The sequence below is a fragment of the Furipterus horrens genome, unplaced genomic scaffold (assembly GCF_987537825.1).
Source record: "Furipterus horrens unplaced genomic scaffold, mFurHor1.1.pri manual_scaffold_4, whole genome shotgun sequence".
Classification (NCBI taxonomy): domain Eukaryota; kingdom Metazoa; phylum Chordata; class Mammalia; order Chiroptera; family Furipteridae; genus Furipterus; species Furipterus horrens.
Genome location: NW_028327174.1, coordinates 121,625,229 through 121,653,221, shown reverse-complemented (window position 1 = coordinate 121,653,221; position 27,993 = coordinate 121,625,229). Strand labels below are relative to the sequence as shown.

The 27,993-nt window shown below is 40.2% G+C and overlaps 1 protein-coding gene, 1 non-coding gene and 1 pseudogene across 2 annotated transcripts in view; 2 read left to right on the top strand and 1 right to left on the bottom strand.

Annotated features, from left to right (window-relative positions):
* The window catches only part of PTPDC1 (protein tyrosine phosphatase domain containing 1), a 50,850-nt gene extending 32,887 nt beyond the window's left edge, over positions 1-17,963 (top strand). Inside the window, exons 6-9 of the mRNA XM_090275765.1 lie at positions 129-1,351; positions 11,741-11,926; positions 13,759-13,869; positions 16,065-17,963. Coding sequence (XP_090131891.1) covers positions 129-1,351; positions 11,741-11,926; positions 13,759-13,869; positions 16,065-16,181 — 1,637 coding nt within the window. The 3' untranslated portion in view covers positions 16,182-17,963. The remainder of the gene's footprint in view (positions 1-128; positions 1,352-11,740; positions 11,927-13,758; positions 13,870-16,064) is intronic.
* Positions 4,753-11,566, top strand: LOC150012773 (diphthine--ammonia ligase pseudogene; annotated as a pseudogene).
* Positions 17,964-22,842: 4,879 nt separating the features above from the next.
* LOC150012771 (small nucleolar RNA SNORA2/SNORA34 family) lies at positions 22,843-22,979 on the bottom strand. The gene has a single exon (XR_016511005.1). It is a non-coding gene; the product is annotated as a small nucleolar RNA SNORA2/SNORA34 family (small nucleolar RNA).
* Positions 22,980-27,993: the final 5,014 nt, after the last annotated feature.

Below are 27,993 nucleotides of genomic sequence, written 5' to 3'. Positions count from 1 at the left end.
ATTATTCTTAAAATGTTTCTGTATTTATATGGTTTTCTAACATATTAAATTCAAATCATCAAAGATTGATAAATAAAAAATATATATACAAGCTTTTCTCATTCAGTTCTTTCTTCTTCTCTACTTAGGTGTTTTAATAGCTTGTTACTTAGTTTTTGCAACAAGAATGACTGCTGATCAAGCCATTATATTTGTTCGGGCAAAGCGACCCAATTCCATTCAAACTCGAGGACAGCTACTGTGTGTGAGGGAATTTACTCAGTTTCTGATTCCCCTTCACAACATATTCTCTTGCTGTGACCCCAAAGCCCATGCCGTCACCTTAACGCAGTACCTGATTCGCCAGCGGCATCTACTTCATGGTTATGAGGCACGACTTCTGAAACATGTGCCAAAAATTATTCATCTTGTGTGCAAATTGCTGCTGGACTTAGCTGAGAACAGGCCCGTTGTGACAGAAGAAATAGTAGAAGTATCTGGCCTCTCTGCTGAAATTGAAAAGACTGTTTCTGAGGTGGTCATGATGCAGCTTGATAGAGAGTTACTGAGAAACGACAGTGATGCATTGGACTCTTTCACCCCCACTACAGTGGTAGCAGATTTGGAAAATCAAGATGTGATTCTTTCCAGTGAACAAGAGTTTGACCCTCTTTGGAAGAGGAGGAATGCAGAGTGCCTTCAGCCCCTGACTCACCTGAAAAGGCAGCTCAGCTACAGTGACTCAGATTTACAGAAGGCCACGTCGCTTCTGGAGCAGTTGGGCACTCCATGGACAGTGCCTGGTCAAGTCTCATTTTGCCACAGCTCCAGGCAGCAGATGCCCGTTGGCTGCCATGACACTTCACAGACTCCACAGCTAGACTTCAATAAGGAAATGCTGGTGTGCAATACATTTTCTTTCTGGAATCAGGCTAAATTTGGAGACTTGGAAGAATTCAAAGATGATGAGTCACCAGTTTTCCAAAGGAAGAATATTACAAAGGAAGTACAGCGGAGTAGAACCTTCTCTTCAGGTGTTTCAGATTCATACAACCCTGGGGAACCAGTTACGTCCAGGGTTGCAAATATCCCCAAGAAACCACATGGTTCTCCCCAACAAGGCACCCCCTGTCTGTGTAAAGTTCATGGTGGCTGCAGCAGCCCTCTGGACTATGGCTCCAGCCCCAAAGCACAGCCCTCGATTGGACCTAGAACCCAAAACAGCAAAAATGTGCCGGAAGTCATTCCACACACTGCTCTGCAGCCTGAATTGAGTGTTGAAGAAAGGAGAATACTGGCAGCCAAAGCCCTGGCAAACTTAAGTGAGTTTGCAGAAAAGGAGGAAGTGAAAAGGAAGGTAGAAATGTGGCAGGTATTTGTATTTTATTTAATTACATATGCTTGGGAAATACTTATGTCAGAGCAAACACATCATTCATTTTCCCAAATTTACTTGTAGGAATTTGAAGACATGTTGGTATACTTTGGAACTTCAGGTTTCTCAGCTGTAACGGGAGCCCGCTGTCATAGAAATGACAGACATGGGCTGTTATGCAGGCTTGCTTCAGTCTCCTCTGAAAGAAAGCTCTTAGCACTTGGCAGGGTGCTTAAGAAAGCAAAGGATGGATATAATTGATATCAGTAGCTTCCTTTTTCCTTGCTGGGTTTGTGGAACACACTGACGGACAATGGACAGTCCATAGCAAACAACTTAAACTGACCTGAAGGATCTCTAAGCAAACTCAAGGCCTAGGAGGGAGCCACATTTTGAGAACCACTGACATATAAATGAAATCAAAGCAAGTTCTTTTCCAGAGCTCATCCACACAAGTATTGAGAGAGGTCAGGAGGAAGCATAACAGATGCTGTCTGCTCAGCATTCCCTCTTGTGGACTCCCTAATCCTGCCCCAGTGAGGCAGCTGCCATATCTGGAAAGCAGATGGGAGTGACCACAGAGTACCTATGTGCTGAGATTAGGTCTTTGGGGTCCATTTCTTGGCTTTTACTTAAATTAGAATGTGAAATTTAACAACTTAATCCCTTTTATGTGTTGTACTTTCAACACAGAAGTGTGTTGTACAGTCTTAAATCAGCCACACTCTGTCTTGAATAAGCAGCTAACTAGAGAAAAAGCAGGCCTTATAAACTTAGTTATCAGAAACAGGTAAACTGCCCAAAGGTGGGCCAGTGAGGTCTTGACTTGTTAGTCCATAATTTACCACAAGTTATTTGTATAGCTGCTCTTCTATATTCTGCCATTAATTAAGCAAGGTGCATACACTTTCCAGGAGGGCCAGGACCTTCCAGGTACAGAGACGGTAAAATAGACATGGAGCCTCATGCCCACTTACAACTGTTTAAAGGGAAGAGAACACTTCACACACTTTCTCCATCAGAATTGTGTTTTGCTTAACGAACAGTTAAATGTACTTTTTTTCAACATGAAGTGTGTTCTTTATTTCCTGCTCCTAAATTAACAGGCCTTCCACTCAGTCGGCAAGTCTTTTCACTGCATCACTGTGTATCCTGATAGCTAGCAGCAGGTCCTTTGGCTTTACATGTGACACTCGTGTCCCCTCGTGCATCAGCCCCACTTGTGCCCACACTGCTCAGTGCAGTACATGGGCCAGATAGTTTCAACATAGAACATATGAAAGCATTTTCTAGAGGTGTAAACAGTCCTTTTGTTTGTAAAGGTTTGCTTTTTTTTTCTTTTCTAGATTTTATTATAAGCTTTTCAGTAAGAAAAACAAATTAGTTGAATTCTGGAAAGAATAAAATGAGGGGGCTTCAGGTTAAGATGGTGGAAGTAATCACCTTCTCCCACAGCCACATCAAAATTACAACTAAACTGCAAAACAATCATCATTCAAAACTGCCTGAAACCTAGCTGAACAGAAGTCCTTTAAGTAAAGATATAAAGAAGAAGCCAAGTGGAGACTGACAGTAGGGGCAAAACTCAGATCAGGCTGGTCCCACACCCATGGTGTGGTGATTAAAAATAAAAGCGATATCTCCACTGTGGAGATTCCCCATGAGAAGGTTGCCCACCCCCCAGCCCCACACCAGGTCCCCCCAGCCCAGGCTTTCAGTCCAGAAAAAGTCCCCGTAACTCTGGCAGTGAAAACCAGTGGGGATTGTGGCTAAGTGAGATGGAGGGCTTCTGGAGTCCCAGGTATTCCTGTTAAAGAGTCCATGCACAGACTCACTCCTTCTGTGCTCCAGACTCACAGCAGCTCAAAATGCACTAGGGACATACCGGGAGCAACTAAATTGTCCAGTGAGGGCTGGTGGGGCAGCTTTTTCCCAGACAGAAATATTGGCAGAGGCCATATTTCCTTTGCTGAGCCTTCTCCCCACAGAACCTGCAGGTGGGCACCATATATGAATCTCTGTCGATCTGGCTAACACTGTTTGTCCCTGCTTGGTGATTTCCTGAGACCCTGTTCTACCCAACTTTCAGGCCCACCCAACTATTTCCAGTGTCTTTTCCATACTAGTGGTCTGTCTTGGTTCATGCTGCAGACTTTCCTAAAATCTCAGACAAGCAGCATCTGACCTTGGCATGCCCTATATATCTTGCTAAGTTGCCCCTTGCCTGGCACTCTCAGCAGCCAGCCTTGGTAGGCAGCTTGGCCTCTCTCCCAGGCATCTCTAAACTCAGTGCAAGTAGCAGCCATCTGCAGATCACTTTGAAGCTCATTCCCAGTGGCCCCAGACAGGGCACAGGAAGCAGCTGACCTTGGCCTGCACCTCCTGGGAGGCCCCAGAACCAGCGTACCTAGTAGATAGCTTCAGACTATACCAAAGCACCACCCGTCCAACTCCACAAGCAACACACTCAAGGGGTGGGCTCAATGGGCACCAAAGCCCCACTGAAGCCAGTCCTGCTCTATGGGGCAAATTCTCATGAGTGGTCATGGCCAGTGCATGTGGCCAGTCTGGGGATAAATCCTCCCCATTGATGTACCAACAGCAGCCAAGGCTCTACTACAACAAGAGGGTGCACACAGTCCACACGGGACACACCTAGAATGCCCAGATAAGGTGACTAGGGAGGCTGCACCACTGTGCTCCTTCAGACACCTACTACATAAGTCCACTATACCAAGACCAGGAGATAAAGCAGCTCTACCTAATACATAGAAACAAACACAGGGAAACAGCCAAAGTGAGGAGACTAAGAAACATGTCCCAAATGAAAGAATAAAATAAAACTCCAGAAAAAGAACTAAACAAAATGGAGAAAGCTGTCTACCAGATGCAGAGTTCAAAACACTGGTATAAAGATGCTCAGTGATCTCAGTGAGAAGTTCAATAGAGATAAACATAAAAATGGAGATAGAAAACAAACGTTAGAAACGAAAAATACAGTAATTGAAATGAAGAATATTACATGGAATCAACAGTAGAGTACATGAAGTAAAGGATCAAATCAGTGATTTGGAAGCTAAAGAAGCAGAAAACACCCAATTAGAACAGCAAAACAAGTCGAAAAATGATGATAGTCTAAGAAACTTCTGAGACAACTTCAAGAATACCAACATTCACATCATGGAGATACCAGAAGGAAAAGAGAAAGAGCAAGACCTTGAGAACATGTTTGGAAAAAATGATGGAAAACTTCCCTGACCTGGTGGAAGAAATAGACATACATGTCCAGGAAGCACAGCAAGTCCCAACCAAGATGAACCTAAAAAGGTCCACACCAAGACACGTCATAATTAAAATGCTAATGGTTAGGCCTGCCTCACACATGCACTGCGCCCTGCATGAGAGTTGAGGCTCTGATCAGTGGTGGGAAGGACAACTGTTACATTATGATGCAGTGCATTTCCACTGAGCATCAAATTGTTGCTTTAGCAAGTCTAAGACTGGCTGAAAACCAAATGGGGTCTGATGAACTGGATAGCTGGAAGTATCAGACAGTGGGGTCATGGTGCCATTGATTTGTATGCAGAAGCAATGGCTCTTCCCCTCTGTTGCTATATGTAAGAGGAAAGAGTGTGGATACAGGACGAGTGAACACCAAATATGAAGGTGATGAGGTTAAAAATCTCTGACTTTTTGAAACTTGTTAAAGAAAAAGAAAAAGTGGAAGGAATATCAGTAGGTTCTATACTTTCTGATTATCAGTGTGTTAGAGTTGAAAATGTGTAAAAGGCTTTATCTTCAGCCTTCTGCTTACCTTTGACAGAGAAACCAAGATTTGCTCCAAGAGATGATAATATTCAGGCAGTCATCATCAAAGTAGCAGCTTTGGGTTTAGATCCAGATAAGTATCTTGGGAAAACCCTGAATCAAATGGAGCCTTATCTCTTAGAGCTTTCTAAGAAATATGGAGTCCATATTTGTGGAGATGGTGGAGAGTATGAAACATTTTCTTTGGGTTGCTCTCTATTTAAGAAGAAAATAATTGTAGATTCATCAGTTGTAGTCATACATTCAGCTGATGCATTTGTACCTGTGACTTACCTACACTTTTTAGAATTGCACTTACAGGACAAGGTGTCCCCAGTGCTTGACAACTACTAAACATTTAATTATCTACATAACTCTTTAAAAAGCATTTTATTTTATTATTTTCAAGATTTTATTTATTTTATTTTTAGAGAGAAGGGAAGGGAAGGAGAAAGAGAGGGAGAGAAATATCAATGTGCGGTTGCCTCTCACGTGCCCCCAACTGGGGACCTGGCCCACAACCAAGTCATGTACCCTGACTGGGAATCGAATCAGTGGCCCTTTGGTTCACAGGCCAGTGCTCAGTCCACTGAGCCACACTAGCCAGGGCTTAAAAAAGCATTTTTGAACATTGTTTACTAAACTGCCATGTTATGTGAAAAAATTACTTAGCATTTTCTCAATTACCGTGTCTAGCCTTTTATCTTTACATTTTTGATTCTTAAAAATATGTATTATCTGCCCTGGTCTGTGTGACTCAGAGCATTGTCCCATAAACCAGAAGGTGGCAGGTTTGATTCCTGGTTAGGGCACATGCCTAGGTTGCAGGTTTGGTCCCTGGTCAGGATGCATATGAGAGGCAGCTGATTGGTGTTTCTCTCTCACATCAATGTTTCTCTTTCATGCTCCCTCCTGTCCCTCTCTGTAAGTTAGTAAGCATGCCCTTGTGTGAGGATAAAATATGTATATCATCAAAAAAGTTAATAGAACTATTATTAATTGAGAAAATGTGACTGCTTTGTTCATTATGTTGTTAGGTTATTCTGGATTCACTCTGACTTTTGTTAACACATCCCATTCACATCCTCTATATGATATGTGCCTTTTTTCTTTACTTTTGTTTCATATTTCTGTGACATTTCTTTCATCACACTGGTTTATTTTCCTTTTTTTCTCTTTCCTGCTTTTACCTCTGCCAATAATATTATGGCGCAGAGGAATTTGAAAATGAGATGAAGAAAAACCACTTTATTTAACTAGTCGGTGTTATTCTATTGGGTGTCACCAAAGTGCTGTATCATTTTGTTTTCAGTATATTAATTGTTTCAACATTCATTATTGGACAATCAGAAAGACTGTTGTTAACTCTTCCTGGTTATTTTATAACTGATTTTTAAAAGGCAATTTTTCAGTATTGTGCTGACTTAAGACAACTTTTTAAAAATAGACTTTATTTTTTAGAGCAGTTTTGGGTTTATAGCAAAATTGAGCAGAATATAGAGGTCCCGTATACCCCTGCCCCCATACAAAAAATGGTAAATTTGTTACAATTGATGAATCATGGTGTAAACTGTGAACTTTGGAACATTGACATATCATGGTCACCCAAGATTCATAGTTTACATTATAATTTACTTATTTATTGTACACTGAGCAGATACACAGTGACATGTATCCATCATTATGTATTATACAGAACATCTTCAGGGCCCTAAAAATTTTCTGTGCTCTGCTCCCAACTTCTGGCAACCATTGATTTTTAAAAATTTTTTACTCTCTCCATAGTTTTGTCTTTTCCAGAATGTCATATAGTTGGGATAATACAGTATATTGGCATTTTAGATTGGCTTCTTTCATCTAGCAGTGTGTATTGAAGGTTCCTCCATGTCTTTTCATGAGTTTTTAAGTGCTGAATAATACTTTATTGTCTAAATATATTTGGTTGACCAAAAAGTTCATTTGGTTTTTTCTGTAAGATAGCTCTAGTAGCACTTAGTTGTCTTTACCTTCATTTGAAACAATTTTGTTAAATCATATGGTGACAGCTGTTGTATCAGCATGCATTTTTTAAAAACCTATCAAAATTAGAGAATTTTTGTGTAGCCACTTTTATATTGAAAATGGAAGAAAATACACATTTTTGCATATTATGCTTTATTATTTCAAGAAAGGTAAAAATGCAACTGAAACACAGAAAAAGATTTATGCAGTGTATGGAGAAGGTGCGCAGTGTATGAAGAATGTGCTGTGACTGATTGAATGTGTTGAAAGTGAGTATGTGTAGTTTCATGCTGGAGATTTCTCACTGGATGATGTTCCACAGCTGAGTAGATCAGTTGAAGTTGATAATGATCATATCAAGACAATAATTGAGAACAGTCAGTGTTGTACCATAAGAAGATGGCTGACATACTCAAAATATCCAAATCAATAAAAGTATTAGTGAAAATGAAAAATGTTTTTTATTCTGTGGAAAAAACATACAGATTTTGGCCAACCCAGTACCACAGTTTATTCATCCATTCACTGTTACTGAAGTATATCTTGGTTGCCTCCAAGATTTTTCAATTATGAATAACGCTACTATAAAATAAAGATAAATAAAATGTTAAAGGTTAAAGACAAAGGGAGAATCTTAAAGGCAGCCTGAGAAAAGCAGTTAGTTACCTACAAGGGAGCTCCAATAAAACTATCAGCTGATTTATCAACAGAAATTTTGGAGGCAAAAGGGATTGGCATGAAATATTCAAAGTGATGAAAAGCAAGGACCTACAACCAAGATTACTCAGCAAAGCTACCATTTAGAATGGAAGGACAGATAAGAGTCTCCCAGACAAGAAAAAGCTAAAGGAGTTCACCACCACCAAACCAGTGTTATAAGAAATGTTAAAGGGTCTTTTTTAAGAAGAAGAAAAAGATCAAAACAATAATAAAATGGCAATAAATAAATGTCAATTACTTTAAATGGTTTTAGTGCTTCAGTAAAGAGGTATCAGGAGGCTGAATGGATAATAAAACAAGACCCTTACATACGCTGTCCACAGGAGACTCACTTCAGATTGAAAGACTGACAGACTGAAAGTAAAGGGATGGGAACAGGTATTTCATAAAAATGGAAATGAAAAAAAAAAAAGTTGGTGTAATACTTATACCAGACAAGATAGAGTTTAAAATAATGGCTATAAGAAGAGAGAAGAAAAGACCTAGCAATTCCACTTCCAGGTATTTATCCAAAGAAACCCAAAACACTATATTGAAAAGATATACATCCATATGTCATTGCAGCATTATTTACAGTAGCCAAAGTATGGAAGCAACCTAAGTGTCCACCATTAGATGAATGAATAAAGAAGAAGTGGTACAGATATACAATGGATTACGACTCAACCATAAAAAAGAATGAAATCTTACCATCTGCAACAACATGGGTGGACCTAGAGTGCATTGTGCTGAGTGAAATAAATCAGATAGAGAAAGACAAATGTCAGATGATTTTACTAATATGTGGAATCAAAAAACAAAATAAACAGCCCTGACTGGTGTCACGCAGTTGGCTGGATGTCATCCTGCTGAGTGAAAAGTCGCCAGTTTGATTCCCGGTCAGGGCACATGCCTGGGTTGCAGGCTCAGTCCCCAGTCAGGTTGTGTGAGAGGCAGCCAGTCAGTGTTTCTCTCTCACATTGATGTTTCTTTCCCTCTTTCTCCCTCTCTTCCCCTCTCTATAAGTAATAAATCAGTTTTAAAAAATTAATAAGCAGAACAGTAACAGACTTAACAGAAACACTCATATGAGGGACCCAAAAATGGAATTTATTTATAAAAATTGTGTATTTATTCTTACATGTTTAAATTTCAGTCACCTTCAGTGTACTCTCCATTTGATGTAATAGATCCATCAAGACTTTTTTTTTTCACTGCTCAAAACAGTTGCTGAATTAATCAATTTCAATGCCTTTTAGTGCTCCTGCCATTTTTTGTTTCACCCCTTCCACATCAGCAGAATGTTTCCCTTGGAGGACTGTTTTCATCAGGAATAAAAAAAATCACTCAGGACAAGAGCAGGTGAATAAGGAGGGTAGGTATGGGGGTCATGCCATTTTTAGTCAAAAACTCCTGAACACAGGGTGGTGTGAGCAGGAGCACTCATCAATCACCTGTCATGAAATGGGCAAAAAGTCCTCAGAAAAATTGACCAAAGCTGAATGCGGCCTCTGGTACACTGATACAGAAGGGGGACACCTGTATTCAATGTATTTGCCCTCCAGAAGATAATTCTGGGTTTTGGGAGGTCACCCCGGTAGATAGAGGGGACATTTTGATGGTTAATGGAGGCAAGGGCATTCGGGGGACTGGGTGGAAAAGGTGAATGGATTAAGAAGTAAAAATTGGTAATTACAGAATAATCATGGAGATGTATAAAGTACAGCGTAGGGATCCGTCCGTCCGTCGGCAGCCGTCCGTCTCGAGAGACGATGGTGTAGCTTCTTAAGAGTCTATCTGCACCGCCGAGAATGGCTGTGCAGTCCAACTTGGGAGTGACACGGTATCTGTCTCCTCCCGTGTTGAATCGACATCTTGTGATGACGCTGGAGTGTCCTCTCCAGTGAAGCTGAAGCTACAGAGCCTGGGCAGGGTGATATGGAGGGTCTGCTGTTGCCCGTGCAGCAGACCCCCCCTCTCTTCGCAGCTGAAGGGTCCAAGGGAAAGACGGAGTCAATACAGCTTGGCTTCAGGTGCCCCGCAGGAGTTGCCGGTGTTGACTACAACGTCAAACCGCCTTAGGGACTCCGGCTCCGGATTTTCTGTCGGGGTTTACTCCCTTAGCCTTTCCCCTGAAGAGGTATGCCGCAAGGCAGCGGAGGTTTTTTGGAGTCAGAGTTTTCCTTCTCTGATGTGCCCTGACTGGAAGATCGAACCAGCGACACTTAGCTCGCAGGCCGACGCTCAATCCACTGAGCCAAACCAGCCTAGGGAATATAGTCAGTATTGTAATAACTGTATGGCGTTAGATGCTAGATTTATCAGGGTGATCACTTCATAAGTTATGAATGTGTAAACACTGGATAGTACACCTAAAACTAATATAACATTGTGCATCAACTGTAATTAAAAAACTAAAAATTTATTTTTTTTAAAAGTAAAATAATCATGATTTAAATAGCATAATGCCACCTGTGCCTGTACTAGGCCCTTTCATGTCTTTTATCTCATGTGATTTTCACAGTGATCCTTTGAGGCAGATGGTGTTATTTACAGGTTCTTTGTTAATCTGTGTAGTCCTTATGAATTAAGTATCACAGACGGGAAAACTAAGGGTGACAGGTGTCAAGAGACATGCTTGCAGTCAAGTGGTCCAAATGCAGCAGAGCCAGGATACAGCTCATGTGTCTAATACTTTTCATCATTTTTATGTCTTTTCCTAACTCCACTGAAGGTTTCAGAAAACAATGATGTAACAGTCATTTTCTAAGAGGGTCTTTGAGTTTGTTGTTTCTGCCCAGCTTGTTTTCTCAAAGTGTTGGCTTATTTATGAGATAATAAAGAGAAACCTAGTGCCAGAGGACCCTGGTGGCGTGGCAGCAAGATCACAGACTGGGGTGGAGTAGACCTGGGTGTGAATGTCTGTTTTGCCCCTTTCTCGATTTGGGCTCCTGGGCAAGTTATTTCATCTTTCCTGAGCCACCCAGTACATTTATCTGTAGAAGGGCCTCTTTGATGGGTTGCTGTAGAATCAGAGGTAAGTCATGTATCATAATTTCTGTCATATGGTAACTGTCCCACAAATATGGAATGGGTGAATGAATCAGTTAGTAAGTATGCTTATTACTATTGGAAATATCTTATTTACTAAAACATAAATCTAAAATTAAATGTCCTGTCAGAAATTATCTCACTTTTCACCTACTCTCTGTGAGGTAAAGTTTTAAAATCACCTGCCTAAATTATCTCCAGGCATTTGGAGTAGTGGCAAGACTTCCTAGTTGTTTTCACCCTATCAGATTTCTGGGCACAGGTTTTGTTATTTGTTAAATTCTACATAGGAGTTTGAAAGAAATACATATACTTCGTTTACCAACTTTTAGGCACTTTTGAGGGGCACACTTTGAAGTTTCAAACAAAAACTTTTCCTTGTTTCAGGTTAATTTGCAAGTGTTCTCTTATTTATGATTTTCACGCTGCCATTCTCCTTCATTGCAGCAAATATTTGTTTTGTTTGTCAAGACCCTGAAAAAACAGGCTCCCTTCCTGCACTGTTCTGTGGTTTCTGAGTGAAGTGGAGAGCTTGGGTTAACTAAGCTCTTCTCTGCACTAGGAGCTTTAGCAGATTGCAGTCAGCTCAACACCTGTCGGGTAGGGGTGCACTTAATAGAAGGAAGCAGAGGCTTAGAAAAGTTCAATATCTGAACCCAGTGTGCCACCTGAAAGTGTGGGGGTGCTGGGAAGGGTCACAGTTCATACCCAGAGCCTGAGACTTTTCCTGGACAGCCTGAGGGTCATCGGATGCCAAATGGTACCTAGCTCCCTCCTCCCTTTATCTTCCTCTCTCCTCTCTATTTCTCTTTCTTCCTTTCTTTTTAGAGAGAACTAAATTCCCGAAACGGAGCCTGGGAAAGACTATGTGGTGAAAAGGATCCTTTCATCTTGTGCAGTTTGATGTGGTCATGGGTGGAACAGCTGAAGGAGCCTGTGATAACCCAAGAGGACGTGAACATGTTAGTTGACAGGCATGCGGATGCTGCAGAAGCACTGTTTTTATTAGAGAAGGTAAAGTAGCTGTTGGACCAGTTGGTGGCATTAACTGTGTAGGTCTCACAACCTAAAAAAAAAAAATTATGAAAAGGGAATTCATATGGAATCCCATATCTAATTTAAGTTTTTCCAAAATAAAAGAAGAAATACCCAGCATAAACATTTAGAAGATACAAAAATAAAGGAAATGCCCATAATCCCAGGAGAGCCACTTTAAAACATTTTCAGTCTTTCAGTCTTTGTAAAATCATTCCACGTGTAACTTTCTGCTTCATTTTTGCTCAGAATTATAACATAGGTAATTACTATGTTTAGTGTAAGTTTTTCATAAATATTAACTTGATGGATAAGTAATACTCTTATGTGGGGGGGGGTATGTCATAAATAACCACTTTCACTTTCAAGGATTTGTTTTTACTTATTTACCATGATTATATAATGTGAAGAGCTCTGAGGTAGATTAGAATATGCACTCATCTGTATTTTCTTTCAAAGGGGAGTGTGTCACATAGACAGTTATGTAGCACATGTATAAAATATAGAAGACTATAGCAAGAAAAACAAGGAACTGACAATAATGGTGGTCACCTTAAGGAATGCACTCGGAGACAGTGGGTCTAGGAAAGGAGGGAGGGATGCTTGTCATTGTAGATCCTTTTATACAATTTAATATTTTTAACCGTATAGAGCTATTAAATTTTCATTTAGAAATACACTTTGTTTTAGGAAACAGTGTTTTAGAAGCCTTAAGTTACATACTGTGTTGCAGTGCCTCCTCGTTTGCACATTTACTGCTAGTGCACACACAGACACGCAGACACACAGTTGTGTGACACACATCTTTAAAGATAAGATTTTTCCTGTATCGGGAGTCCTTCTTTTAGGCTATTTGTCAGCACTTAAATTATAGAGATGAATCTAGAGAGGGGATAAGAGAAGCAGTTTCCCTTCCTGGGTGATGGCAGGCCAGGCACTTGTTGGATATAATTTCTTTTTCCACCTTTGTTCATCTCCATAGACTGGAAAGGTAGAGGATCTAATTTACTGAAAAGGGAAGGTGAAGTAACCCGCCCAAGGTACGCATCCTGTGTTGGAGCAGAATTCCAACTGCAACAGCTCTGGCACAAAGCTGTGCAACTTCTGTCACATCATGTGGTTCCATCATCACTCTAACCCCACGTGTAGTACATTGACATTATTTTCAGGTTTTTAAGTTTGTAAGCATCACTGATATGATCATTTGTATTTACAGGTGTTTCTTTATTTCAGATTATACTCTCTGAGTAGATGTCCAGGGTGAGGTCAGCGACTCTAAGGGGCAATGTGTACTGGATGCACACTGTCCAAGTGGTGGAGTTTCTCCCCTTTGTTTCTCTAATGTGAACAGCCTCTGGAATCAAGTCATGACCTATTTGTCAGAGACCTTCTCCCTAAAGTTCTGGCATGCTCCCGGAGGGCTGCGCAATCTCTTCTTCCACCCCTCCTCCCTCTGTAGTGTCTGCAGTGGACAGGGCACACGGGCCCATGGTTGCCGTGACACACCAGTGTACACAAGCCCAACTGAAACAGTCATGTCCAAAATGAGAATGGGTCATCCTTTCAGTTCACTTCAAGGAAGACATTTCATTTGAAATTCTGCTTTATGTAACAGCTTTGATTTTTCTCTCCTGAAAGCTTTTCAAACACATAAACAGTAAACATTGGTAAAGCCCTTGGTAGGTAGTGTGGTATTAGAACTGTTAAGTGCTTGGTCATAAACCAGTTCCTGGCTTTGCATTTGCTTTGAGTTTATTTCTTGAGGCAGTTTTCAAAAAAAACTTGCTCAATTTTGATTTCTGCAAAAACAGGGCCAGCACCAGACTATTCTTTGTGTGTTGCACTGCATAGTGAGCCTGCAGACGATTCCCGTGGATGTGGAGGAAGCTGTCCTTGCTCACGCCATTAAAGCTTTCACTAAGGTGGGTGGCACTGTTCCTTCCCCCTTCAGACCACAAAGAGCATAATCTTCGCAAATTAGAATCCAGCGGTCACCAGCCACCTCTAAAATAAAACTTCTAGCTATGTTTCCTCTTAATAGAAATGTGTTTGACATTTCTTGAAAGTAGTTGCAGACTTTGGCCAAAAAATATCAGTTTTCAAACAGTGATATTAGAAAAAGCTGACCTGTGGTTTGTTTGTGTTTTTGTTTGTTGGGTTTTTTTCTTTTTTAAGAAAAAGAGGAACATTGGAACAAATAACTTTTATGAAGAGAAACAATTGGGTATTGAGAAAGTATTTTTTTAAATTATTTGTTTGTTTTATTTATTTTATTTTTAGAGAAAGGAGAAAGAGAGGGAGAAACATCACTGTGTGGTTGCCTCTCACTCACGCCCCCAACGGAGACCTGATGTGCAACCTAGTAATGTGCCCTTCTGGGAATCGAACCAGCGACACTTGGCTCGCGAGAAAGTATTTTTAAATGATGTGCTAGTAGGAGTCAGAGAATCTTGTTGAGCCAGTTCTACCTTAAGTCTAAACAAGAAATCATCTAGTGAGAGTTCAGTATTCAGCACTGATGATTCAGTAGTATGTCCTGTTGGCAAATCCTAAGCAAAGAGTAAAAAAAAAAATTTCCTTTCTCTGCACATCCTTTTGGCTTACAGCAATTTCTCTGGCTGAAGAAAGGAGCCAGGTTACTGCCAAATGAAAAGGTTCCTCTCACCCGTTCAGCTAATTTGTTGATACCTCTCTCAGTTATCATATGAAAATGTCGTTAAACAAAGAACCAACTTTTCAATGACAATGTCTAGTAAACATTAGCGATGATAGCAGTTATTTTTTGTACTCTTTCATCGGTCTCCTCTCCATCCATTCCTTTCAAAGGGATATCATTCTGGCAGGTTTTTTTGTTCCTCATTTGGAGCTTTACAGCACTAAGTTTCCAGAGTCAGCAGTGCAAACCCTGATTATATGATCTTTTAAGTCTTTATTTTATTACATTTTTTCATAGACCAAGAAGCTACTTGCCCTATGGGGAGGGTTGTGGTTTGGTGCTTAACAAAGTAAACAGGTGAAACTATTGTTCATATTAGTAAGAAGTTTCTGCAAGTAGGATCGAAAATGTAATGATTAAGATAAAAAATGTCTGATTTAACTGAAAAAAATCCTTACTGTTGGCCTCCCAAGATTCCAGGCACTTCAAGTAAGTCTGTGTGGCATCTGTTTCTCATGTAGTAAAGAGACTGTCTCCCTTCAGGCAAGAGTTTAGCCGGCTTGCTGCAGCCTCCACCTGTGATTGATTATGTTGTTCACCTTAGAAGGTTGTCTGTCTCTGACCCAGCAGTCTAATGCCTCCTGCCAGTGACCTCAGGCTGGCAAATGACCTTGTTAGCCTGTGAGCAGAGTGAAATCCCAGCCCTTCACAACGGGATAGCCCTCCCCCCTCCACTTGCAGGCGGAGGGTGTCACCGGCCAAGATCTGACCCTGTCTTTGGGATTGGGGTGAAGGCATAGTAATAGCTCTGGTTCTCTGTCCTGCATCACTCCTACCCTTGCGGTATGATGAACTTGGGTAGACAGTCCACATATGTGTGTACATGGCACCTTCCCACCAAGGGGAAAGAAAACTGCTCTGTAGGTTTTTATATGTGTCACACACATCAGGCTCTGGTATTTAGTACTCACAAAACCCTAAAGAGATGGGCATTGTGGTCTCCTTTTTAGAGGTCAGGTATGACCCAAGGCTGTATGGCTGGCAGGTGGAGAGCCAGGGTCCTGTTAGTTCGCCCCAGTGCAACACTGATATCTGGTGCGCATTGTTTTCATGAGGAGACCTTTCCCTCATATCATCAATGATCAGTCTCTGAATTCAAAACTCACTTCATACTCACTATTGACTTGCTTCCTAACAATGAATGACTACTACATATCAAGGCACTCAATTTTAATTTTTTGTGTTTTCATTGATATGTTTGGCATTGATGTAATTGGCAATTCTAATATAGTCTTTCAATTAAAATTAATGTGTGAAATGTATTTTATGTGTACTTTTAAATTTATATATAATTTTGTTGATAAATGTTAGGGGTTTTTTTCCACCACATTTCTTTTCTCCCAAAATAGACTGGTTAAAATTCTTGTTAGTGTCCTGAATATAAATTTTCTTTGTCACCAGGTTAATTTTGATTCTGAAAATGGACCAGTAGTTTACAACACCCTAAAGAAAATATTTAAGCGCACACTGGAAGAAAAAAGAAAAAGGACAAAAGACAACCCTAAAGCTAGTGTTTAGTGAAGCTGAATTCCCCCTCATGGCGCATATTTCAGACCGGAAGATCCAGATGGCATTTCTTTTCATAGGTGAACAAGTTCAATTGTGGAGCTGCTTTTTCTCCTAGCACTTTATTTCAGGTGCTCTTGGTTTGTGCTAAGAATGACCATTTCTCTTTGGAGGAATTATGTATTTTAAAATGTTAATGAGCTACATTTTTTGTGTTAAAAAATTGCCATAAAATTGGTGCCATTTTCTTATATTTATTTAACTGAATTAATATTGCTGTATTAATATTTTAAGTATGTAGTGTTTACATCCTTATTCTTTTTGACATTTTAGAAAAAAAATTGTAACTCTTCTTTCCAAAATAATTATCTTATTGACGGAGCTCTCTAGGGATTTTACCAAGTAGATGTCAGTGGTAAATCTCACTGTGTATCCATCCCTGATGCATGACATAAGAAAGTCACCAAGTGTCTTAAACCAAGTGTTTTATATTTCTTAATTAGAAGGCTGTTTGATACAGCATTTTTAAAGGATTTTTAAAAATTGTTTGAAAGTTGTTTTTTTAATAAAGGTGGCAGAGGGTTTCAAAGCATATTCTTTTTCAGGGTGCTTTAGTTTTACATTAAAGGAGTGACTGTGAGGTGGTTGGGATTTTTCACTTATAGAAAATAGACTTGCTCAGGCCTTTAGATGACTTTGCCAACCTCTGCTGTCATGGGAGGCAGGAGTGGTTCTCAAATATCAAGCCTTATTCCCACACCTGTAGGCTGCTGTTGAGTCAAATAGCATCTTTACAAAGGAACTGGGATCAGCTGTGGGCACTGTGGGAAGCTGCTCTGAAGCAGGACTCCATGGAAAGGCCAATCTTATGGGGTGCGTTCTGCAGCCCTGCTCGCTCCAGGTGCTCCCCAGAGCCATGTCTCTTTATGCTGATGGTGTGATGTGAGATCTGGCCCACGCATCCTGGTCTGCCATTCTATAGACCCAGTTGCCTTAGACTGCCTTTTGACTAGGACAAGTAAGATTTTTAAAATGAATTTAACCCACTTAGGTTACATTCATCCTGCTGGCTTTAGATAAGAAAAAGTAACTGCCCAAACTAGTTCCTTGTAGAACCATAGCCATTATTTAAATGAACACACCAGGTACCATAGGCCAAGCCAGAGAGGATCAAAGTTTTTCCCAATAAAGGTCATATTAATCAAACCAATTTCAAACTGAAGAAGTTACTACTTAATCATAAAGACAGAATCAGGGAAAGCTAATTTACAACAAATGAAGTCTCTCTAGTCCCTGCATTTGTGAATCAAGCTCTAACACATTAAAAATATTTTAGTCATTATTAGTCTTACTAAACTTGGTGGCAAACACTAAATGCCATTTTCTTTCACACTGTTTGAATTTTCTTAGGATATCAGATCCAATGTTTTTAGTGAACTGAGTTGCGCATTCCTGATATTTCCCATTTTCAAGTGCCTGATCTGGGTAAGTAGGGGAGAAAACAATTACATTTTATCCAAAAGTATATTATAAAAATGTTTTTTACCCAGAAAGATGTCTGTTCTCTTCTCATTCAGTCTCATGTGAGCAAATGGCACCATGGCTCAGTTGATGAGAGCTGTTGGCCTGAGTGTGAAGTAATCGTTTCAGATTAAAGGATAGATCCTACAGAGCCGTGATACAACCATAGCAGTGCACATCTAAAATCTAAGTGCACCAACCTGAAAGGAGAGTCAGTGGGAGAATTGATCAGGCTGTCTACAATTATTGTATTTATTTGAATAAAAGTGAAAAGAACAACCTAAACCCTCATCTTGTATTTCTTAAGCTTGAGAGTCATACACATCCTGATGATAAAGATGCAGTTAGTGGTTAGATTATCCTGATTGGCAGGCTGAGTTGTAGGCTGAATAGCCAGCTAGCCAACCCCTAATCATTCCCAATTCTGTCGGTTCAGAATGACCAAGCAGGTTGGGGGACCAGAATTGAAGAATTCTAAGAGGAACGGGTGAGGAAAATCTCAAGACTGACAAGATTCCGAACTTCCTATATTTGAATGGATGAGGAGTTTTTCTTGCCCAGACAATAGATATCTACCTATAGGGAGAAGATACAGGATTGCAAAATTTGGCTCAACAATAGTAGGTAGGGCCAAGAGCACACACATAAACTACCTTAGGGAGGCTTATTTGTCTTACCAGACCAGGAGAGAAGCATTATTCATACTTGCCTGAGGATAGAATCCCATCTATTTCTGAACCTTGCTCTCCTGTCTCCTGAAGTCACCTACCTATGGAGCTCCTAATGAGGTGAAGCTGCCCATCATGGAGCGCCCCATCAGGGACCTTGAGACCTTCTTAGCACTAGACTCCATTAGGGTGTTACAGACCATCATCTTGTCCATAAGTGCTGTGAAAATAGACCATGTTTTTGGTCCTCTGGAAAAGGCTGACCTGGCTGTGTTACTCTCATAAGATCTCTAGCATATCATACTTAGGAAGTGCATGATTTTCTTTTGTTTTTTTCTATTTCTTAACATTTGCTGATGCTCTTTGAGATAAAGTACTCCTGGTTCAGAGATTGCTTTGTGTGTTTGCATAACTCAGAAGCACTGTGCTTATCAACTTTATCATATCTTTAACCAGCTTCTCAGTATTATCTGAGAAAGTGCGCTTTCGTCACTCTGGGTTCCGTGAAAATAGCCACATGTCATACTCCAGTGTGACTTAAGTGGAGAATGCTTACTTGTACACTTGGGTGCTGTTTCAGGCTGTTCTTTCAATGTCTGGAAAAATTATTTTTCCAGGAACTGTGTTATAGATGCATTCCTCAGGTTCTTGATTTTTTTTTTAAATCAAATTCTTGATTTTTGAAGTCCTCCAAATTACTTTGGGGCTTGATTCAAAGTGACAGTTTACTCATAGGATCTTTGTTGTTGTTCCAAATTAACAAGCACTGATATGATTTCAATGCAAATAAATCAAGAATAACATTCCTTTTGGTGACTTTTAGTAAATGTGGCCCAGGATTAGCACCTTATTTCAAGGAATCCTCACTCTAGATGGTTGAACATTGTGTACAGGTAAAATGATGGGAGAAAAGTGCCACAAATCCTGTTCCGCAGTAGTGCATTATATTTTAGTCATGCTTTTAGGCATGAGCTGATCTTGATTAGGCTGACACTGACAACAAAACTCATTTATAATTAATCACAATGGGGACATTCACTAGTAGAGCTCTGGTAAACCTTTCCAGGCCAGCCAATAAAACATGCAGCCACTGAAAATAATGTCGCAATATGACTTTCATATCATAATACCTTTTGCACAGAAAAAAAGCTTCATATATCCACTGCAACTTATATCACAACAGGGTTATTAGGCCCTTTCTGCCTAGTTTTCTTGATTATAATGGAAAGATGTTTTACTCTTAAGATTGCCTATTTGGAGAAGTACTTATGTTTTTGGAAAAGGTTCCTACTTATGTGACCTTTTGATCACAATCTTCACATACTCCTTGGTTTTGATTTAGTGGATTGCTTGGTCATTTTCTTTCTCCTTTTAAAAATAAAAATGTAAACATATGGCTCAAACATTGAATTAGGTTGAGCCATGTAGAATAGCCATTTCTTTAGGTCAAAATGACCAAATATTAGCCATTTCATATGGTTCAACCAAATATTAAATGCAGTATTTCTGGGACCACTAGATGACATTTTATGAATAATTATAGTGAAGTTAATTAGATTAAATGATTGATTATTTCCCAAGAATATGCTGTATGCTCACAGTAGAGTTCCAATACAAGTGGAAGAGACCAATACGAAACTCGTATTCTCTAAGCAACAAGAATGTACCTACTCCGTGCTGATGCTGGGAACACACAGGAATCATTTATTCGGTCATTCATACCTCAATCCAGAGCTGAGTCTAGTATGTGTTCATATATACCACATCATTTGTTCATGCCATCTCCTCACTCTGTCAGCACTCTAATTGAATTCTCCAATGTCTGCCACCTATGTACCTCCTTCAGTCCCCACCACCATTCCTCCTATACAGTGCTGGAAGGTTAATTCTCAATACTTGTATCATTTCATTAATTCAGAATACCCTTCAAAACTTGGCTCTGATTCCTTGGAATAGAATATGTGCTAATTAACTCTTTGTTAAATGTAATTATATTCAGCTACCTAAATACCTCATAGGGAGGTAGGAAGGTACTATGAGCTGAATTATGCCCTCCTAAAATTTCTGTGTTGAAGTTCTAACCCCTAATACCTCAGAATGTGATTAAATTTGGAAATATGGCCTTAGGTAAAACTGGGTTATTAGAGTGATCATAATCCAACGTGACTGGTGTCCTTAGAAGAAGAGATTAGGACACAATTTCTCTACTCTAATGAAGGGCAGGGGGCTACTCAATGGGTTGAGCAGTGAATACTTAGGCAGTGGATGTGGCTGGTCACACTTCTGTAGCACTCTTTCCCAGCCAGCACCAATGACACTAAACAAAGTGGCACAAAGGGCTGGTCAGCATTTCCACCAGCACCAAGGAAGCAGAGCATGGTGATTTAATAGCTCATGTGATACCTTCCTGACCTGCTGTCCCATGGCCTTAGTGGGCCTCCTAGACAAATGAGTTTACACCACCTGAAAGAAGAGGGCGCTAGGAGGTGTTAGGGACTGAAAGGGAGCTGCACTGCCCCCACACATTATTAGGGAGGCAGTGTGAATCAGCCCTGCTGGGGTCAGGGCAGGCCCCCTGACATGCCCACCCAGTCTGGATTCATACCCCAAGGGACTGCCTGATCAAAGATGGCCAAAGGATGTCCTCTGAACAAAAGCAACTGCTATGGAAAGGGGGAGACTTGGAACTTAAGAAAGGAAAAGAGGACATTGGAATAAATCAACATAATAGACTATTTCATAAGTTTATTAAATCATGCTTAATGGTTGTAACAAAAATTATAACATTGTCTGTTGCAGTGTTCAGCATATATAGAGGAGGTACCTGGAGCAATTGCATTTAAAATGAGGGAGTGCACCCTGATTAGTGTGGCTTAGTTGGTTGGGCATCATCCCACAAAGTGAAAGGTCACCGTTTTGGTTTCTGGTCACAGCATATGCCTGTGTTGTGGCCTGGTCCCTGGATGTTTCTCTCCTGTTCTTTCTCGCTCTTTTACCATCTCTCTAAAAATAAAGAAAATCTTTTAAGAATAAAAATAAATAAAATGAGTGAGTGCAGCGAATAGGGACATAATGGCAGTAATGTTTCTGCATTTCAAAGTAATAAAATGTCATTGCCAACAGATTGTGCCAGGTCACACATGTAGTACCTAAGGAAGCAATAAAAAAACCATGAAAGCGACATACTCAAAAACCAGGATAAATCAGGATGGAATTAAAAAATTTTTTAATTTGTATTTATTTGATTATTAGTAAGCTGAACATTTTTTATTATCTAGCTATTTACGTTTTGTTGGAATGTTTTGTTTATTGTTTTTTTTATTTTTAATTACATTTTATTGGTTATACTATTACAGTTGTCCCAATTTTTCCTGCTTTGCCCTCCACCCAGCACCCCCCATTCCCTCAGGCAATCACCACACCATTGTTTATGTCCATGGATAATGTGTATAAGTTCTTTAACTGTTCCATTTCCTATGCAGTATTTTACATCCTCCTTGGCTATTCTGTAACTACCTATTTGTATTTCTTAATCCCCTGCCGTCTTCACTCATTCTCCCACACACACCTGCCATCTAGCAGCCATCAAAATGCTCTCCATATCCATGGTTCTGTCTCTGTTCTTGTTTGCTTCGTTTTTTTAATTCAATTGTTGATATGTACTTAACACCACTTTATTGTTCACAGTTTTAATCTTTTTCTTAAATTCCTTTAACATTTCATATAATAATGATTTGGTGATAATGAACTCCTTTAATTTATTCTTGTCTGGAAAGCTCTTTATCTGCCCTTTGATTCTAAGTGATTCTTTGCTGAGTAGAGCAATCTTGGCTGTAGATCCCCACTTTTCATGACTTTGAATATTTCTTGCCAACCCTTTTAGCCTTCAAAGTTTGAGAGATCAACTGACAGTCACATGGAACTCCATTGTAGGTAACTAACTGCTTTTCTTTTGCTGCTTTTAATATTCTTTATCTTTAACTTTTGGCATTTTAATTATAATGTGTCTTAGTGTGGCCCTCTTTGGATCTAGCTTGTTTGGGATTCTCTGTGCTTCCTGGACTTTGCCTGTCTATTTCCTTCACCAAATTAGGGAAGTTTTCTTTCATTATTCTTTCAAATAGATTTTCAATTTCTTGCTCTTCCTAGTCTCCTTCTGGAACCTCTATGATGCAAATGCTGGAACTCTTGAGGTTGTCCCAAATGCTGCTTATACTATCCTTTTTTTGGATTTTTTTTTCTTCTTGTTCTGATTGCTTGTTTTTTGCTTCCTTATGTTCCATATCATTGATTTGATTCTCAGCTTGATCCACTCTACTGTTGTTTCCCTGTGAGTTATTCTTTATTTCAATTAGTGTATCCTTTGTTTCTGACTGCTGAGGTCCTCACTAAGTCCTTTGAGCATTCTTATAACCAGTGTTTTGAACTCTGCAACTGATAGATTGCTTATCTCCATTTTTTTAAATTTATTTTATTTATTACTCAGATGTTTCTTTCTAATGAATTGACCATTACATTTCCTAAGTTCTGAAATGGCCAACAGACCATTGAAAGACATTTCTTTAGGCTCCTGCTTGAAACGAGCAGCTTCAGCAAACTGCTGGTCTTGATTCAGGGCCAAGCTTATCTCCATTTTGTTTAGTTCTTTTTCTGGAGTTTTGATCTGTTCTTTCATTTGGGCCATGTTTCTTTCTCTACTCATTTTGGCAACCTTCCTGTGTTTTTTTCTATGTATTAGGCAGAGCTGCTATGACTCCCTCTCCTGGTAGTGTTGCCTATGTATTAGGTATCCTATAGGGTCTAGTGGCACAACCTCCCCTAGCACCCAAGCTGGGTCCTGGAGGTGTGCCCTTTGTGTGAGCTGAGTACATCCTTCTCTATAGTTGAGCCTTGATTGCTGTTGGCAGGTCAATGGGAGGGATTTACCCAGGCTAGTCAGCTGCAAGGACTGACTATATCACTGACCACCAACCCCCCCTCCTCCATGGAAGATCAGCTGTGCAGGGGCAGGGTGGTGGTGCTTCAACATGGTCTGTAGCTGTGCACTGGGTGTGCAGTCTCTGGGGTTTCCTCGGTGGTGCAGGCCAAGGTCAGCCGCCACCTGTGTTTTGCCTGGGGCACTCTTCCTGAGCTATAAAGTAATCTCAGGTGGCTGCCACTTGTGCTGGGCTTGGAGATTCCCAGGCAAAGCCAAGCTATGAATCTAGGCTGGCTACTGCGAGTGCCACTTAGCAAGATGTACTGGGCTGGGGCCTTACTGAGGCAGGCTGTTGCTTGTTTGATAGCATTTAGGAAGTTGTGAAGCCCAAGGAGAAACTAACCATTCATATGGAAAAGTCACAGTTAACAGTTTGGGCAGGTCCCTAAGTTGGGTGGACAGTCTGAGAGGGTCTCCAGGGCTGGGAAACAGTGTTAGCCAGGTTAATGGAGTCTCAAATATGGCACCTGCCTGCTAGCTCTGTGGCTCTGTGGGAAGAAGGCTCAGAAAAGGGCCCTTCACCTGTCTTTCTGTCTAGGAGGAAGCTGTCCCCAGCTCCCACCTGGATGCCAAACACTTCAATTCCTCCCTGTATACCAATGGTGCCTTTCAAGCTACTATCCTGGTGCTGGAGCTCAGAGGACATGAGTCTGAGTAAGTCCATGTGTGCGTTTTCAGGGGAACTGCTTAGGACTCCAGAAGTTTCTTATACTCAATCCCACTGGTTTTTACAGCCAGATGTTATGGGGACTTATCTTCCTGGCTCTGGAATCTTGGGCCATAAGTGGCCTGATATGGGTCTGGGACTCCTCGCTCCCAAGATACCCCTCCTGAATTTTTATCCAACACATGTGGATGTGGGACCAGCTCGTTATTCATCTCTGCCCCTTCTGACAGTCTGGATGGATGTGGCTTCTTTAATTCCATAGTTGTCAGACTTTCACTCAACTCAATTTCTGACAGTTTTGAGTGATGGTTCTAAATTTTTGTTGTAATTTTGACGTGGTTTTCCGAGGAGGCAAGCCATGTTTACCTATGCTGCCATCTTGAATGGAAATCTACCAGATGGATTTTTTTTTTTTAATGTGAAACCTCCAGGAAGGGAAAGAAACAAGAATAAGAAAAACAGCAAACAGAACTCAGTAAAATGATTGACCTAAGTTCTAACATCAGTTAATTACCTTAAATTCAGATGGTCTAATTGCATCAATTAGGTTGGAAGAATGTATATTAAAAACATAAATAAAACATGATTAGTCAATGCTGTCAACAAGAAACTAAACTATAATGTAGATAGGTTAAAAGTAAAAACAGGAGAGGTATGCAAACAATTTTTTTAAATAGGAATGGTTTTATTAGTATCAAGTAGAATTTAGAGCAAAGAAAATTACTACAAACATTATACAATGGTGGACTTCTGGGCAAGATGGAGGCCTAGATAAACAAGCTGCATCTCCCTCCACAACTAAGAAGGAATACAACTATCTCAAAACTAGAGATAACCAGGAATTCCAGAAAACCAGGCTGCATGGAAGTCTAACAAACAAAGATATAAAGAAGAAATATTCATTCAGACAGGTAAGAGGGGCAGAGCTGGGGTGGAGAGAAAGCAGTGTGGCAACAGTGGAGGCAGTGACAGTGGCAGTGGCAGGCTGGTGGAAAGCAAAGTAACGCATTAAAAAAAAGTAGGGAGTAACACCTGGGGAGTGCTCCCATGACCAAACCAGACGTGAAACATGATTCTAGCACCAGGGAAAATAAAACCACATTATTTCTGACTGAAAACCAGTGGGAATTGGGTGGAGGAAGAAACTGCTAGTCTCTCAGCAGAGTCTGTTTAGAGGCCCCCATGGTCCTAGAACGTCTGAAAACCCACCCACTCTGGGAATGATAGCCAGGGCAACAGTTAGAGGGGTGCCAGTCCCATACAGGGAGCAGGAGAAGTGCTAGGAAAAGGGACAAGTGCTGAGCAAGCAGCATTGTTCCCTCTTTGACTACTCCCCAGCACACAGCACCACAATATGGTGAAACAGGGTCGCCCTGTACTGACAAATACGGAAGGCTCCACCACTTACAACACAACAGGTGCAACAGCTCTACCTAAGACACAGGGGCAAACACAGGAGCCTGTCAAAATTAGGAGACAGAGAAGTATGGCCCAAAAGGTTCCAGTGGGAGAATTAAGTGATGAGGAGATAACCAACCTAACAGAGGTAGAGTTCAAAACACTGGTGATAAAGATGCTCACAAACTTCAGAGATAGGCTTACATACAAAAAACGCATAAAGGAAGAAGTAAAGGCTATGTCAAATTAAGCAAAGGAAAATCCACACAAAACCAATGGTGAAGGGAAGGAAACCAGGGTTCAAATCAATGATCTGAGACATAAGGAAGAAAAAACAACCAGTACAGAATGAGGAAACAAGAATAGAAAAAAATGAGAGGCTTAGGAGCCTTTGGGACAACTTTAAACATGCCAAAAGATGAATCATAGTGGTGCCAGAAGGAGAAGAGGAAGAGCAAGAAATTGAAAGCTTATGTGAAAAAATAAGGAAAACATCCTAAATTTGGTAAAGGAAATAGACAAGTCCAAGAAGCACAGAGAGTCCCAAAGACACTAGACCCAAAGAGGACCACACCAAGACACATCATCATTAAAATGCCAAAGGTGAATGATAAAGAGAAAATCTTAAAAACAACAAGGGAAAAGCAGAGAGTTACCTACAAAGGGATGCCTATAAGACTATCAGCTGATTTCTCAAAAGAAACTTTGCAGACAAGAAGGGACTGGCAAGAAGTATTCAATATGATGAAAAGCATGAACCTACAACCAAGATTACTTTATCCAGCAAAGCTATCATTTGAAATGGAAGGGCAGAAAAAGGGCTTCCCAGACAAAGTGAAGCTAAAGGAGTTCATCATCACCAAGCCTCTATTATATGAAATGTCAAAGGGACTTATTTAAGAAAAAGAAGATCAGAACTATGAACATTAAAATGACAACAAACTCACAACTATCAACAACAAAATTAAAAAATTAAAATTAAATCCAACTAAGCAAACCAGAATAGGAACAGAATCATAGGTATGGGGATCATTTGGAGGGTTATCAGCTGGGAGGACGAAGGGGAAGAAATGGGGAAATGATGCAGGGATTAAGAAGCATAATTGGTTGGTACAAAATAGGGGAAAGTTATGAATAATATAGAAAGGGTGAAGCCACAGAATTTATATGTACGACCCATGGACATGAACTAAGGGGGGTGGGATGGCTGGAGGGAAGGGGGGTACTGGGCAGAGGGGAGCAGAGGGAAAAGAAATTGGGACAACTGTAACAACATAATCAATAAAATATACTTTAAAAAACATTACATAATGATTAAAAAGATCAATCCACCAGGGACACGTTGTCCTGAATATGTACACACACTAAACACCAAAACATGAAGCAAACCAGAGCTGAAAGGAGAAATGGACAGTTAGGACAGGATTTCAACATCTGACTCTCAGCAACTGATAGGACTTCTAGAGAGAAAGCTAGGTTGTGGAAGGACTGGAACACATGTACATACAGATATATGGCACTGGATCCTGCATACACACACATACAACACATGCACACAGGACACTGGCTCCTACACATACAGATAATGTGCACACAACACTGACTTCTGCACATATACAGCACACATCACACATAACACTGGCTCCTATGCAGTAGTTCTGACTGGTGTGTCTTAGGACACCTTTGCTCTCTTGAAAACTATTAAGTTTTTCAAAGAGCTTTTGCTTATGTATTTATGTCTACATTAGAAATTAAGACAAATTTATAAAATAATTCACGCTAAAAGAACATAAACCCATTCACTACTTGTTAACATAAATATATGTTGCAAAACAAAAATAAAGAGTGTACTATTTTAAAGTTTTACAAATCTCTTTAAAAATGTTTTAATCCTTACATGTGGATATGTTTTTATTGATTTGAGAGAGAGAGGGAAAAAGAGAAATATCAATTGGTTGCCTCCAGTATGCACCCCAACCAGAGATTGACCCCATAACCTTTTGGTGTATGAGACGACACATGAATCCAGTGAGCCTCCTGGCCAGGGCTGCAAATCTCTTTAGTGTCTGACTTAAATGACAGCTAGATTCTCTTCTCCGCTTATGCTTCACACGTCTTGTAACCTCTGGAAAGTTTCACTGTACTTTCATGAGAGAGAAATGTACATAATATGTTAATAATATGAAAAAGTAGGAAGCTTGTAGAAACCTGAAAGAGTCTCAGGTCTCACAGATAATCCTGATGATGTGTGATCTCTATCACCTCAAAACTAATAACCCAGAGCTCTTCCAGGAAAGCCTCCCACTAAGAAGGTGCTGCTGGAAGCAAAATTCAATGTGACAAGGAGGGAGAAATTCGGAGCAAATGAAAGAGGAGACCTGGATAAAAGTAGGAAAAGAAACAAAATATGGGGTCGTTTTCATCATTCTTTAAATAGCCACAGAGAAAGATGCCCTAGAGCCATGAAGCTGGAAAAGCAGCTCAGTCCTATCTCACATAGCAAAAGCAACAATGGAGGACCATTGCTAACTCCCTGTATAACACTATTTAAAAAGATTAATGGATTAAGTGCAAAATCCCTATGACTAATGA